Genomic DNA, 12,997 nt, shown 5'->3' with positions numbered 1-12,997 from the left:
TAGTTTATGTTTGTAGTTTGACTGCCATATGAAAGTTTTAGCTGTAAATGAAATCAAACATACAAGCCTTTTGATTTATTTGTTACTTTTTTAAAAAAATTTTTATTGGAGTATAGTTAATTTACATGTTACTGGTCTTCATATCATTTTAGAAGGGCCTCCTCCCTCCCAAGGTTGTAAGAATGTTCACCCGCTTTTCCCTTTTAATAATTTGTTTTTACATTTAAGTCTTTTGATGTAATGAATGGAATAGAAATCCAGCTTCCCACACTCTCCCTGGACTAGTTAGTTGTTTTAAGAAACAATTCTCAAATAATCTTTTTCCCACCATTCAAGTGCTACCTTTACCAGATACATGCTAAATTCCGGTGTGCATTTCCTGCTCTTTCTGGCGTCTTCTGATAGATCGTGCCAGTCCTGTGCCAATCCCAGCTCACATGCTTTCAATATATGGTAGCCAGGTCCCTCCATTACTCATCTATTTCAGAAAGTTCACTGAACATTTTCATTTTTCTCATTATCATTCTGGATGAACTTTTGAACTGTTTTGTCAGGTTTCCCAAATTATCCTTTGGGGATTTAGAGACTGCATCAAATTTACTGACTTAGGGAAAACTTACATCTTTTACATTATGGTTTGGTAATAACTAGTAATAAGAACTAGTTATTACTCTGTAGAAATAGTTATTACTCTGTTTATTCAAGTCTTCCTTGGTTGAGTAACTCAAAAGACTTTAGTTTTATTGATTAATCGAATAGAGGTCCTATACTCTTATTAAAATTACTCTTAATATTTTATGATTCTAGTTGCTCTTATAAATGAGATAATTTCCTAACTAATTATTAAAAAACTATTGGAAATCCTGCCATTTTCGATAACATGGATGGATCTCGAAGGCCTGATGCTAAGTTAAATAAGAAAGACAGAGAAAGGCAAATACTGTATGCTCTCACTTATATGTAGAATCTGAAAAAAAAAAAAAAAAAAAAAAGAAAACCAAACTCATAGATACAGAGAATAGCTTGAGGGTTGCCAGAGGTGGGAGGGGGCAGTGGAGTAAAATGGGTGGAGGTAGTCAAAAGATACAAACTTCCAGTTATAAGATAATTGAGTCCTGGGGAGGGCATGCACCGCATGGTGACTATAGCTAACAAAACTATATTCTATGTTTGAAAGTTGTTAAGAGAGTAGATCTTAAGAGTTCTCATCACAAGGAAAAAAATTCTAACTGTGGTGATGGATGTCAACTAAACTTATCGGCAATGACCATTTCACAAAATACACATATATCAAATCATTATGTTGTACACCTACATTGTTATATGTCCATTATACAATTTTAAAAAATGTAAATAATTTAAAAGCTATTCCTTGCTCTTAACTCTATCTCTTGTCCACAATATCTCTTATAGAGCTCAGTCTTGGCCCTGAGTACCATCTTTATGTTGATGACTCCTAACATCCACACGTTTGTCGGCCCTCTCAAACCATTATTTTATCCCTAATTTGGTGTTTCCTAAATTTCAAATATTCTCACACCACTGTTATAATTTTTCATAATCTGAGTATCACCTGTACTATTATTTCTTTGCTTACTATTTTCTTTAAACCAACTCATTAAAAATATATTTAGCCTCATCTTGTGCATGCAGTAATCGACATGAATAACAAATAGTCTGATGTGCTGATTGTCATTTCTCTCAATATGCATGAAAAGAAATACAAAACTATTAAAGTTTTTCAAAATGTTCTTCATATCACTTAAAAGATATCTCTGGTATCATCCATTATATTTTTGAATCTCTGGTCTAGCTGGTAACAAACCTGAATATTTGCCGTTGTTTCAGAATCAACATTCTTCCCTCAAAGTACCTCTCATCACCTCTTTCCATGGGTCGTCAAGCTGACCATTTCCTCAGTCATCTGAGCGCCAACCTAGGGCTTCATGGATTCCCCCTGCAGCTCCTTCATCTCTAACCAGAGGATGTTTTCTTTCAGCTGCATCTTGCCATCTGTCCCTTGCCCTCCATTCTCTGAGACTCTCTTTGTAATCATCCTCCCTGGATTCCTTCTTGAGGACCAGCCTCTGGGGCTTTGAGGCCCCTCTTTCTGCACCAGCTTCATCAAGGTTGACTCACTGCCATCTGCATATTTAAACACAATTGCTGCCCCCACCCCAGCCCCGCAGACAGTCATGTTGTAAGCTTGGGACTTTCTCCCTGCTCATCCAAACCTTACCTGTACTTTTAGGTGCACTGTGCAGGAAGCCTTGTCAGAAGAGTCCAGCCCTCTCCCTCTCTTAGTCCTGGAGCATTGTCAGGAATCTCATACCCCTGAACAGACTACAAGCTGCTGGAGGGCAGACTTCAGTCAGAATGTTCCTGCTGCCTTGGCGCAGGGCCAGCACACATCAGATGCTCAGTGAATGTCTGCGGAGTCAGTGCACGGTGGCATTCCCAAAGACTTACCTCCAGCTGCACCTCTCCCGCTCACTTGCCATAACCCTCCCTGCACAACCTCCAGCTCCCACCAACCAGGGGCAAGAGGGAAAACAAAACAGGTGCAAAAAAAAAAAAAAAAAAAAAAAGGCGGAGCGCACTGAAATATAAGAAGCCACTTCTAGGATCGTTAGTCTTTTAATATATTATTTCTGAAAAGAAAGGAATTAAAAAAAAGTTCCTGACATCTCTTCTGGGTTTTTTTTTTTTTTTAATTTAAATAAATACCCTGCCCACCCCCACCCCCGCGAAAATTCCCCTCCTTCCCCATCATCCCGCCCATCCCTGGTGCTAGACTCTCACCCTGGAGCTAAATAAGATGCCCGGTTCAGAGCAGGCCAAGCTCACTACCCAATACTGACGACCGGTAAACACTGAATGAGCCCTCTGGCCCTCCCGACTCGACTCTCCACTCTTAGAGCCCCTCCCATCTGCGGCTCCACTGCTCTCCAGACCTATCTGTCCCTGGCTTGACAGGGAGTGGACGGGGCGGGGAGGGCACAGCGTGGATGGCGGGGCCTCTGGGCACTGGGGAGAACACCAACTTGGTTCCCTTCTTGCCCGTGATTCCCCACTCCTTGTTCAGGAGTGGATCAGACGGGCCCAGAACTGCCCACCAGACCGAAATAAACAACAAAATAATTACCACCTCCCCCACTCTCTAAGAGAGCCCCTTCTACCTCTCACTCTCTGTCCCTCGCTGACCCGCCCCCCCTTCCTCCCTGACCCTTCCCTCCTCCCCCATGCTGGCCTGGGGTGGGGAGGTCTACTTTGCTCAGAGGGGAGAGCAGCAGGAGGACCTCACTCCCAACTTCAAGCAACCCCTCCCTCACTTTTCTGGGGTTTGCGGCTTGGCACCCCAAGCCCGACGGGCCGGCCGACTCCTCGTCTCTGGGGGGCGGGGGTTAGGGTGGAGGGCAGCGGGGGCTTCTCCCCGGCTGCTCTCTCTCACCTGGTCCTTCAAGCGTCCCTCTTTCGAGGCCAGTCTCCGGGAGAGCCGGGCGCCCCGCCCGCCCCTGGGCCCCGGCCCCCCGCCCCTCTCAGATGGCCGTGTCCCAGAGGACCGTGTGCTGCCGGCGGCAGGGCGGCGTGCCGGACTTGCGGGGCTCGGGCCCGCGCCGCCAGCTGGGGAGGATAGGCATGCTCTCCTGCTTGCAGAGGCCCCGGTCGGGCCGGTGGCGCGCCTTGATCTCCTTGCACACGCAGCGCTTGCGCTCGATCACCTCCAGCAGCTTGCCGTCGCGCTCGCGGGCGGGCTGGGGCGGCAGGGGCAGCGGCAGCGGCAGCGGCAGCGGCAGCGCAGGCTGGGTCTGCACCCCCTCCTCCCGCCGCCGGCCCCCGACGGGGTGGGGTGGGGGAGGATGGAATGAGGGGGGTCAAGGACCTCAGAGTCACCAGGCCCCGACCCCGCCGCCGAGAACCAACCAAGATCAACGCGTCGCCCAGAAACGAGTCTTTTCTTGCCCCCAAGGCCTCTTGTCCTCTCCCCCTGTGCCCTGGTGCCAGGCAAGGCCTGTCCCTGCCAGGAAGGGCTTGCCTCTTAAAAACTGTCTTCCCAGTAGAACGAATCCTTCCACCGTGGGAACGTCTTTTTCCAAAGGCACCAAGGCCCACTGAGGCCAGTGGTGCCCAGCCTGGCTACGCAGGTTCACCCCCACCCCCTCGCTCTCCATCCATCCGTTCCTGTCGCCAGTGAGTCTGTGCCAAGGCCCCAGCCTGACCTCTCGCCTTTCTTCCCACACCAGGGTCTTCTTCCCTACCTGCTTCTTCACAAAGAAAAAGCCCAAACTGGTCTCCCTCCTCACCTGGCTCGGGGCATCCCTGGGCTGGCTGCAGGGCCGGGGGGTGTGGAGCGCGGCCTGCCGGACTCCGGAGGTGGAGGCGGAACGCCCCAGGCGGTAGCCTCCAGTGAAGTCTGAGGCAGAAGATTGAGGGGTGAGAAAGGAAGGGGGCGCCAGGTTCCCCTCCCCCAATGCCCTGAGGACAGGAGAGGCCCCTTCAGACTGACCCAAGCCTCATCTGAGGAGGGGATGGAGACCTGGTATTAGGAGGTAGGGCCCAGGACCGGGGCTCTGGGAGATTCCCCCAGCCCACCCCATCTGCGTTCGGGGGCAGACAGTGTCACCTCCGTTGCGGTGGCAGGCAGGGAAGGTCTGGCAGGGTATGGGCAGCGCTGTGCGGCCTCCTCCTCGGTCCCCTCCGTGGTGGATCCTGGCCAGCAGGCCCTCTGCCCCCTGGCTCCTCACCGGGATCCCTGATGCCAGAGGGCCTCTGTCCTCACGCTCCACCTTGCCTAGACCCTCAGCACTGCCATTCCAGGCCCGGGCACCATCCTCGATCTCTGCTGGGTAACAAGGAGAGCTCAGAAGCTGTACAATGGGAAGGGTCTTGCTGTCCCCCCAGCTACACGCACCACGGCCTGGCTGGACCAGGACAAAGAATTGCCCCGTTGCAGGTCACAGCTGGGAAGGGAGGGCCCCGACATCACACTTCACACACACACACAGGAGGGATGCCAACCCTGGCATCACCCCTGAGCTGAGAATTGTAGATATTTACTGCTGCCAAACCCTTTTCCCTGTTCAGAGGGGTCTCCCCTACCCCAGCTTTAACTTCAGAACCCCTCCAGCCCCCTACAGGGTCAGAATGATCTCTGAAGTGGAGAGCAGTGGGGGCTCTTCCCTAGGAGAGGGGAGAATCCCAAATTCTGAGCTGGGGGAATGTCAAGGGGGGCCTTGGGGGAAGGGCTGCATGTGAACTAAGCTCATCTGAGTAGGCCTGGCAGAGCATTGCGTTGCCAGGCAACGGTAGGGGCCTCCCTCTCCTCTCCCTCTTGTCTGGATGGGTTGCCATGGTAACAGCTGGGAGGCAGCTGTGTTTAGCTCCTCGTGTGCGCACACTCACAAACACACACACCCCTGCAGCCCAGTGGAGGGAGGGGTGGGGAGTAGAGCAGAGCAGGACAGGACTGGAGGAGACCAGATCCTGCCCCCTCCCCACTCCAGGTCTTCCTGCCCTGCCAGCGCACACACGGGGACCTCACCCCTTCAGTCTGCTGCATGCCCCCATCCCTCTGATCTCCCAGAAAAGTTCCCAGTTCAGGACAATGGGCTGTGGCTTCCAAGTAACCCCTTCAACACCTCCACCAGATCATCACAGACATCCCCCGGGCCTCCCTGTTCCCCCTCCTCACTCACTGTCCAGCTCTTTTGCCTTCCTCCCTCCATACAGGACCTTCCGCTGCAGAGCCCAGCCTGCCCCAAACGTCGAGGCGCCCATCTCTTCTTCCTCCTCTGGCGTCCCTGCACTAGCGATGACGTGGGCACAGGAGATGCTGGCGAAGGCCCCCCCGTCGGTCCCTTGCTCTTGCAGCTGGATCTTGACCATGGGGGACGGAGCTCCCATCCCACAGCCCTTATTCAGCACCCCCCCAGCCTTGAGGCTCTCATAGGCAGGGGGTCTCTTGAGCCCAGCTGCTGCAGCTGGGTAGGTCCAGAGAGGGGTCAGGGGGCCTGTGGTTGGATCCGGAAGGCTGTGTGGGGAGGCCAGGCAGGCGCGGTGGTGGAGAACCCCAGCTGCTGCACCCAGAGCCCCGCTGTGGGGGCTGGACTTCCCGGGCACAGGGGGCCTCGAGCTGGTGCACAGCATCCCATGGAGGACTGCGATTTCCTTCTCCGTCTTTGGCTCCCCAGCACCCAGGGGCGGGCCAGCTGGCAGGACGGAGTGCGTGGTCACCTTGACTGCTGAATACACCATGGTGTAAGACACGGCCTTGTCCTTGGGGGCGCCGGGGAGCAAGGCAGCTGGGGCAGGAGGGGCTGCTGGTGCCCCTGCCGCCTTGGGGCAGATCATGCTGTGGGAATTGGGGAGCTCCCGCTCCCCCCGGGGCTGGCCAGAGCCCTGGGGCGGCAATGGTGTTGAGTGGCTCCGGGCTCGGCCCGAGGGTCCCAGCAGCAGCAGGTTGGCAGCGGGAGGCGGAGGCGGTAGGGGAGGCGTCTCCCGCTCCCGGGCAGGCACTTGGGGAGCTGGGGTGGAGCCAGCTGGCTCCTTGGAGTGGCAGAGGACCGGTAGCCTCGAGACCCCGTCGCCGGGGGTTCGGGAAGCAGACTTGGCTTGGGGGAAGGCCAGGAGCGGAGGCCGGTGCTGGAGGAGGTTGGGGAAGGGCGGGGGAATTTCACATGGAGTGGTCTTGGTGGGCGTGCCATCCCTTCGGCTCGGGAGGGCTGAAGCTGGCCGGCGGTGGGTGTGGGGCTGAAGGGCGTGAGGCTGGTGTGGCGCGGAGGCTGCGGTCAGTGCAGGGGCCCCATTGGCCCGGCCTTCCCCGGCCTCCTCGGGCAGCGGGTACTTCATCTCCTCATAGATGGCCTCACTCTCGTCCGAGTCCGAGTCAGCGCCAACGGGAGGGGTCGGGCCCCCACCCCCCAGAGGGGGCCCCGTCAGGCCTCCTCCACTCCGCCCTCCTCCCTTGAAGACATCGCCCACCATCTCAATGTACACGGGCTCTTCTTCCTGGGCGCCTGCATCAGGGTCCCCGGCCACACAGGAGCCCCTGCTGAGGCGCTGAAGGGGCAGGTTCCCCCCTCGAGGGGAGGGGGCTGGGGGACAGGATTCATCGAAGGAGACCGACAGCTGGGTGTTGGGGCTTCGCCTGGGCTTCTGCGGAGGGACCTTCCGGCCGGACTCGCGGCCCTCGGGGGTTGGCTTCTGAGAGCCTGGGCAGGATGGGAAAGAGAATGAGACACCAGGTTCTCAGTCGGGAAAGGAAACGGGGAGACCCACTGTGGCCTCTTGACTCATCTGCAAGGACATTTCTGCCTCTTCATTTCCCCCAGCTTTCCTCAACTCACAGCGCCAGTGGGTTCCTTTCCTACCAGTTGGCCTTGGCACCTTCTAAAGAACTTTCCAGAGTCTGCAGCTCGCACCCTCAATTCTGCCCCCCACCCTCAAGGCCCTTCAAGACCACCCCTTTCCCATGAATGAACTTTTCAAGGAGCTTTTCCTGCCCTTGAATGGTTCATCTCAGGCCTTTCCAAAAAAGAACCCCCCACATTCCCTGTGAGAATGGAACCTTCCACTTCCTAGGTTCTTCCCTGAATGAACCCCGCCCGAAATGGATCTTCCCGGTTCCCCCTGGCGGGGATGGCACGCGGGGCGGGGCGGGGGTGGGGTGGGGTGGGGTCTCACCTGCTTTCTTGCTGGGGGGCGTCTCTGCCCCCGACCCCGCCATGCTAAGCTTGGTGCTGGGGTGCCTCCGGGGCTTGGCCGGGGGTCTTCGGGTGCCGCCGTCCTCAGTGAGGCCCCCGCTGCCCCCCCCAGGCCCGCCCCCCACACTGTCCATGCTGCCCACTGAGTGGCAGGACAGGGAGCGCGGGGCCATGGCGCTGCGGCAGGGGTGGGGGGTGTGCTCCTGGGAGGCGGGCATCGTCATGAAGCCCATCCTGAGGGAGCGGCGCAGCGAAGCGATGTCCCGCACGCGGACTCCCGGCCCTGGGCCAGCCCCGGGCCCCGCCGCGGGGCCTGCGGGAGCCACCTCCTTACTGGAGCTGGGGAGAGAAGACCCAGGGGGAGCAGGGGTCGGGCCTCAGGCCTGGGCCTTCCGCTCCTCTCCCACCTCAAGAGCGAGGAGGAGCAGTGGGCAACCCTGGGGCCTCCCAGGGAGGAAGGCAGGGGCCGGGGTGGGGATGGGGAGAGGTCTAATCCCGAGGCCTTGAGAGAGGGAAGGAGACTGGACAGGGATGAGAGAAGGGGTGAGCCCTGTGCAGGGGGGCGTCCCTGGAGCTGGCGGGCCCCAGCGTGGGCACCGCACATGTGGACGGCTCGCAGTCGGAGAGAAATGCCGGCTGGGGCAGCACAGCCCTGCATGGCACATGCACCTGCCCCCGACCTCTGCTCCTTCTCCCTCTGACACGGGCCCACGCCCAGCCTCTGGCCTCCCCTCATGTCCGGCTGCTGCTGCGGCCTCCACTCCCACACCACACGGGTGCCTCCTTTCCCAGGCCCAGACTGTACTGCCCGCTGCATCATCGGAGAGCCTCCCCCGGCTGATCTCTTTTTCCTCCCTGCCTCTCTCTCTCTCTCTTTCTTTCCCTCTCCCTCCGTTGTCATCCTCTGTTACCCTCCCAGGCTCACCCCAGTTCCCTTTCACTGTCCCTGAGCTTCTGTGTGAGTGAAAGAGGGGGCGGCTGGCGGGGAAGAGGGGCGAGCGGCTGTGGGGTGGGCTCTCATTAGAGCCCTGTCTACTAACCCTTCATTAGGGAGAGATCACTGCAGTGATAGCTCTGATTAATCTAATTAACAACAAGAATTAAACTCCACAGTTTCGAGGGGAGAGAAGGGAGCAAGGAGGTGGCTCTGACTCAGGCTCCAAGAGGCTGTGCCATCAATGGGAGTGAAGAAGAGAAGGGAGCAAGACAGGAGAGGCCGGCGCCAGGTCCCTGGGGGGACAAGGGGAGGGGGCGAGCAGTGTGTGTGGGGGGTGTCAGTTCCAAGCCCTGGCTCTTCTGCAGGGCCCAGCCTGCATGTCCCCCACCACACACACACACACACACACACACACACACACAATCCTGTCACTGGGAAGGGGCCAAGTGGATTGTCTCTGGTGCCCCTCAAATGACTCCATCCTGGACCATGAGGGCAGCAGGGCCTGCCCCTTCCAAGGTCAGGTGACAGGGGAACCAAGAGCCAGCCCCACACTGTCAGAGAGGAGATTACAGGCCAGAGGTGATCAGGAGGGAGTGACCTGGGCCTCTGGGGATTGGGAAGAGCCAACAGGGGGCCCCTGAGCCAGAAGCCCCCTCAGAGGCCAGGGCAGGGGCTGGAGCCAGGAGCCATGAGCAGGACAGAGACAGGGCGTGTGCAATTCCAGCAATTCTGTACTGAGCACAGACTCTGAGATCAGACTGATGACCAGGCTGCTGGGCTCAGGAAGGGCAGAGAGGGATGTGGCCCGGCTGGGTTGGGGTGGGAGAGAGCGGACGTGGGACAGAAGAGGGGGCACTCTGGGGCTGCAGCCTTACCTCCTCTTGGCCTCCTCTTCCTTGTGCTGCCTCCACTCCAGCTTGGTTTTTCGGTAGAGGAGGTTCATGTCGTGGGGCAGGAGGTGGGGGCTGGGGGGCCCTGCTCAGTGCCACCAGGCCCGGGGGGCGACCCTCCCTGGGTCCCGGATCCACTTGGTGGAGAGGGGAAAGGAAAAAAAGAAATATGTGGGGTGGGTCAGGGCCAAGAATGAATGAGAGAGAGAGAAAGGAGCAGAGATGTGACTCGGGTCCTCAGAGAGAGGAAAACAGATGCAGGCACAGAAAACCCAACTCCGCCTCCAGGACCCACAGACAGACAGACATGTATACAGTCACACACCCTGACAAAGGTGTCAGAGCCACAAAAACACACTCCGGAGTGATCAGACTGATACAGCTCCCTATCCTGTAAATCCAGCCTGATCCACCACACAGGCAGGCCCCACAGACCTACAGCAGCCCTGCAGGCACACACACACATTCAGACACGCAAACCACCGGGTCACGGCCCCATCTCTACGAACAGAAGACCAGACACACAAACTGACATAGGTAAACACAACTTAGAACAGCCAGACACAGAGACATAAACACCCCGACACACCCACAGCACACACAGACCTCCAGACACACACAGATCGGCTACACCGAACTGGACGTACCTATAGACAAGGAGTTATGCCGGGGCCTACTTGGCTACACTGCACCCGGCTGGGGAAGGGGGAGACAGTCAGACTCCCTACCCCTTCTTGGGACCTGAGTCTGGGGGGTGGGGGGTTGTCATGGGGGTAGGGCGGGGACGCTGGAGAAAGGGTGGGGGCACTCTGAGTTGGGCACCTACAAGACCACCCATCCATGTCTCTCCATTCCCTGCCGACCCCCTCGCCAGACCTGTGCCTGGGCCCGGGCTTCTATCCACCCCTATTCCTGTACCGTGGCCCCTCAGCGGCCGTCCCCGCCTCCCTCGCTAATGGCCCAAATCATCTTCCTCCTCCAGGATCTGGGAGGCTCCCGGCTTCCTTCTCCCAGTCTCCGCCCCTCCCTCTCACCCGGGGGTCTCCAGTCTGGCCCCGTAGCTGCCTTCGGAGCGGCGGCCTCCATACCTGCTCCGGTTTCCCTTCCCCCAAACACACTCTCCTCTGCGCCTTCAGCCTCGCCTCTCCTCCTGGGCGCCCCTCCTCACTGCTGTCCTCTCCCTCCCCTGTCTGTTCCAAACCTGGTCAGCTTCATCCCCCTCTCCATCCGAAGGCCCCAGGTTCCCGGGCACCCCTCCCCTTCCCCTTGTCCTGCTACCCTGGGTTTCTCCGTCTCTCGCCCCGCCACTCCTCCCTTGTCCCCCCATCCCACCTCCCTGCACCAAGCCTCCCCAATTTCTACATCACCGTACCTGGCCTGCCGGGCGCCGGCCCCCCCATGCCGGGCTCCGCCCGGAGCTGGAGGAGGGAGGAGGAGAGACAGAGACCGGGGGGAGCCGAACAGGGCCCTGCCGCAGAGACAGCCCCGCCTCCGGGTCCGCCCCCAGACCCGCCCCCGGCCCCAAACCCACCCTTCCACACCCTCCAAGGACAGAGTGGGAGCGGCGGGGCCGCGCTGTGCCGCTAGGCTGGGGTGGGGGGCATGGAGCCAGCAGAACCCGCGGGGGGCACTTGGAGATTTGGGGGACCCGGAGCCAGCGCGCCCCCGCTTTGGGGCGTCCGCTCCTCGCCGCCCCTCGCCCCTGCCCAGCCGGGCCGCGCTGGGTTCGGTGTCCAAGGCCCCGGCGGAGCAATCGGGGGTGCGGGGTGCCGCGCGCAGCGGCGCCCCCCAGCGGCGGCCCGGGGCCTGCACACACGCGCGTATCCCGTGCGCCTGGCGCTCTCCGGGTGCGCACCCCGCGTCCGGCCGGGGCGAGGCTGCGGCTGCGGGGCCCGGAGTGCAGTGAGGCGGCGAGGCCGGCAGGTGGGGCCGGTTTCCGGGCGGAGGGGCTCTGAGAGTCGGCAGCCGGGCCATCCGCGTCTTTGTCCAGCAGGGGGCGTGCTCCCTTGTCCGCGCCGCGTCTTCCAGCCGCCCCGCCAGGTACAGGGAGGGCAGCGAGGCTGTTTCGCTGGGTGCTCATCGCCTTATCCCTGCAGCTTCCCAGGAGTCCAGACCTTGTTTCACCGCCTGGGCTAACGTCTTCTGCCCATCCGCCCCCATGGCCCAAGTCATCCTCCCAGTAACCTTTGATTCCACCAAATCATGAATACAACTTTGTAAGTCGTAAATTGCCCCCACATTTAATAGAAGGCATTATAAATGCCCCTGGGAGAGTTAACACATCAAAATACGTAACTATGGTTTCATATTTACACACTTTGGTGTGAATAAACTTTTATCTATTCACTCAACAAACATTTCCACAAAGACCATCAATGTCCCTGGGACTGTAGACACGGAGGAGCCTAAGTTGATGCCAAGTGTCTGAGTTGGTGGGAAGGGGAGGATTCAAAGATAAGTTTGAATAGTTTGTAGCTAGTCATCGCAGAAGGAAGGAGGCTCTGGGGGCGGAGCCGCGGGGCTGTGTTGTGAATTTTGCCAGAGGGGAGAGAGTGGGGTGAGGGGTTGTGTGGGAGGCTGTTTCCTGGACCTCACCACTTGGGAGGCCTCGGGATCTGGCTGTGGTAGCCGTTGTTGCCATGAAGAGAGAGAGAGAGGAGTGCAGATGCATGTTAACAAAGAGATGAAGAAGAAATACATAAACTGGGGGGAAGGGGTTTTGTTTTGTTTTTGCTTAAAGGGTGGTTAAAATTTTCCATGAGCTAACCTGAGGAAGGAAGGACGGGTCAGCTAGTCTCAATGGCGTCAAATGCTAGGCCTTGGGCAAGTAACCCAAGCCTCAGTTTCCTCAGCTTAGACACTGGAGCTCAAAACCCACCCCATGTCTGCCCTGGGCTGTTTTGAGAATCCATGAGCTAATTATGTGAAATGGACAAATATGAAGAATTTTAATATGCTTGGAAAGAGTTCCATATGACCAACCTGGGAGTGGCAGCAGATGTGGTCATTAAACCCTGCTTTTGCTGAAACAGTTCCCTTCAGAATGTTGCCAAGCAGATGAAAGTGAAAGTGTTGGTGGCTCAGTCTCGTCAAGCCCACAGTAGGCACTTAATGAGTGTGTGTGGATTCTCCATGGTGAGCAGGGGATGGGAAGGGTGAGAGGAGGGGGTGGGAAAGGGTCAGGGTTTGTGGCCAGCCAGGTTCCTCCTCCAGGCGGGCACATCTGTATGGGTGCTCATGTGTGAACAGCGGTTGGTAGAGAAAATGCAAGTCAGCACCTTCCTTAGCGCGTCTTCGTGGTTTCTCCCTATCTAGGGAGCCAGACAAGGACACACCGGAGTGAGAAGTGACCCTGCGCCATCACTGACAGCCTTTTTGAACCTCCTGGGTCTCCATTTCCACATCTCACAAGAGGAAGAGTGCGATGTTTGGGGTTTGATTCAAATACTCCAGCACAATATCAC

At 57.5% G+C, this 12,997-nt stretch overlaps 1 protein-coding gene across 3 annotated transcripts; it reads right to left on the bottom strand.

Moving 5' to 3' along the window:
• Positions 1-2,747: 2,747 nt before the first annotated feature.
• Positions 2,748-11,040, bottom strand: NYAP1 (neuronal tyrosine phosphorylated phosphoinositide-3-kinase adaptor 1). 3 transcript variants are annotated; one of them, XM_025275510.2, is made up of 7 exons: positions 10,906-11,040; positions 9,519-9,670; positions 7,684-8,042; positions 5,697-7,211; positions 4,625-4,843; positions 4,305-4,414; positions 2,748-3,809 (listed from the first exon to the last, which is right to left on the bottom strand). In XM_025275510.2, the coding sequence occupies exons 2-7, from the start codon at positions 9,584-9,586 to the stop codon at positions 3,540-3,542; spliced, it is 2,541 nt and encodes an 846-aa protein (XP_025131295.2). In that variant the 5' UTR covers positions 9,587-9,670; positions 10,906-11,040; the 3' UTR covers positions 2,748-3,539. The 3 variants fall into 3 exon arrangements, with proteins under 3 accessions (XP_025131295.2, XP_006046549.3, XP_025131296.2); XM_006046487.3 differs by having other exon boundaries at positions 4,625-4,840; XM_025275511.2 differs by lacking the exon at positions 10,906-11,040 and adding an exon at positions 10,181-10,855.
• Between the last annotated feature and the right edge of the window lie 1,957 nt (positions 11,041-12,997).

Source organism: Bubalus bubalis, chromosome 24 (genome assembly GCF_019923935.1).
Source record: "Bubalus bubalis isolate 160015118507 breed Murrah chromosome 24, NDDB_SH_1, whole genome shotgun sequence".
Lineage (NCBI taxonomy): Eukaryota > Metazoa > Chordata > Mammalia > Artiodactyla > Bovidae > Bubalus > Bubalus bubalis.
The sequence above is the reverse complement of the archived record's forward strand: the minus strand, read 5'-3'. Positions and strand labels throughout refer to the sequence as shown.

Coding starts and splice junctions, on each gene's coding strand:
- NYAP1 (XM_025275510.2), bottom strand. CDS start 9,586: ATGAACCTCCTCTACCGAAAAACCAAGCTGGAGTGGAGGCAGCACAAG. Junction 7,212..7,683: donor GCCCCCCAGCAAGAAAGCAG/GTGAGACCCCAC, acceptor CATCCTGCCCAG/GCTCTCAGAAGCCAACCCCC. Junction 3,810..4,304: donor CCAGGGATGCCCCGAGCCAG/GTGAGGAGGGAG, acceptor GAGGGGGTGCAG/ACCCAGCCTGCGCTGCCGCT.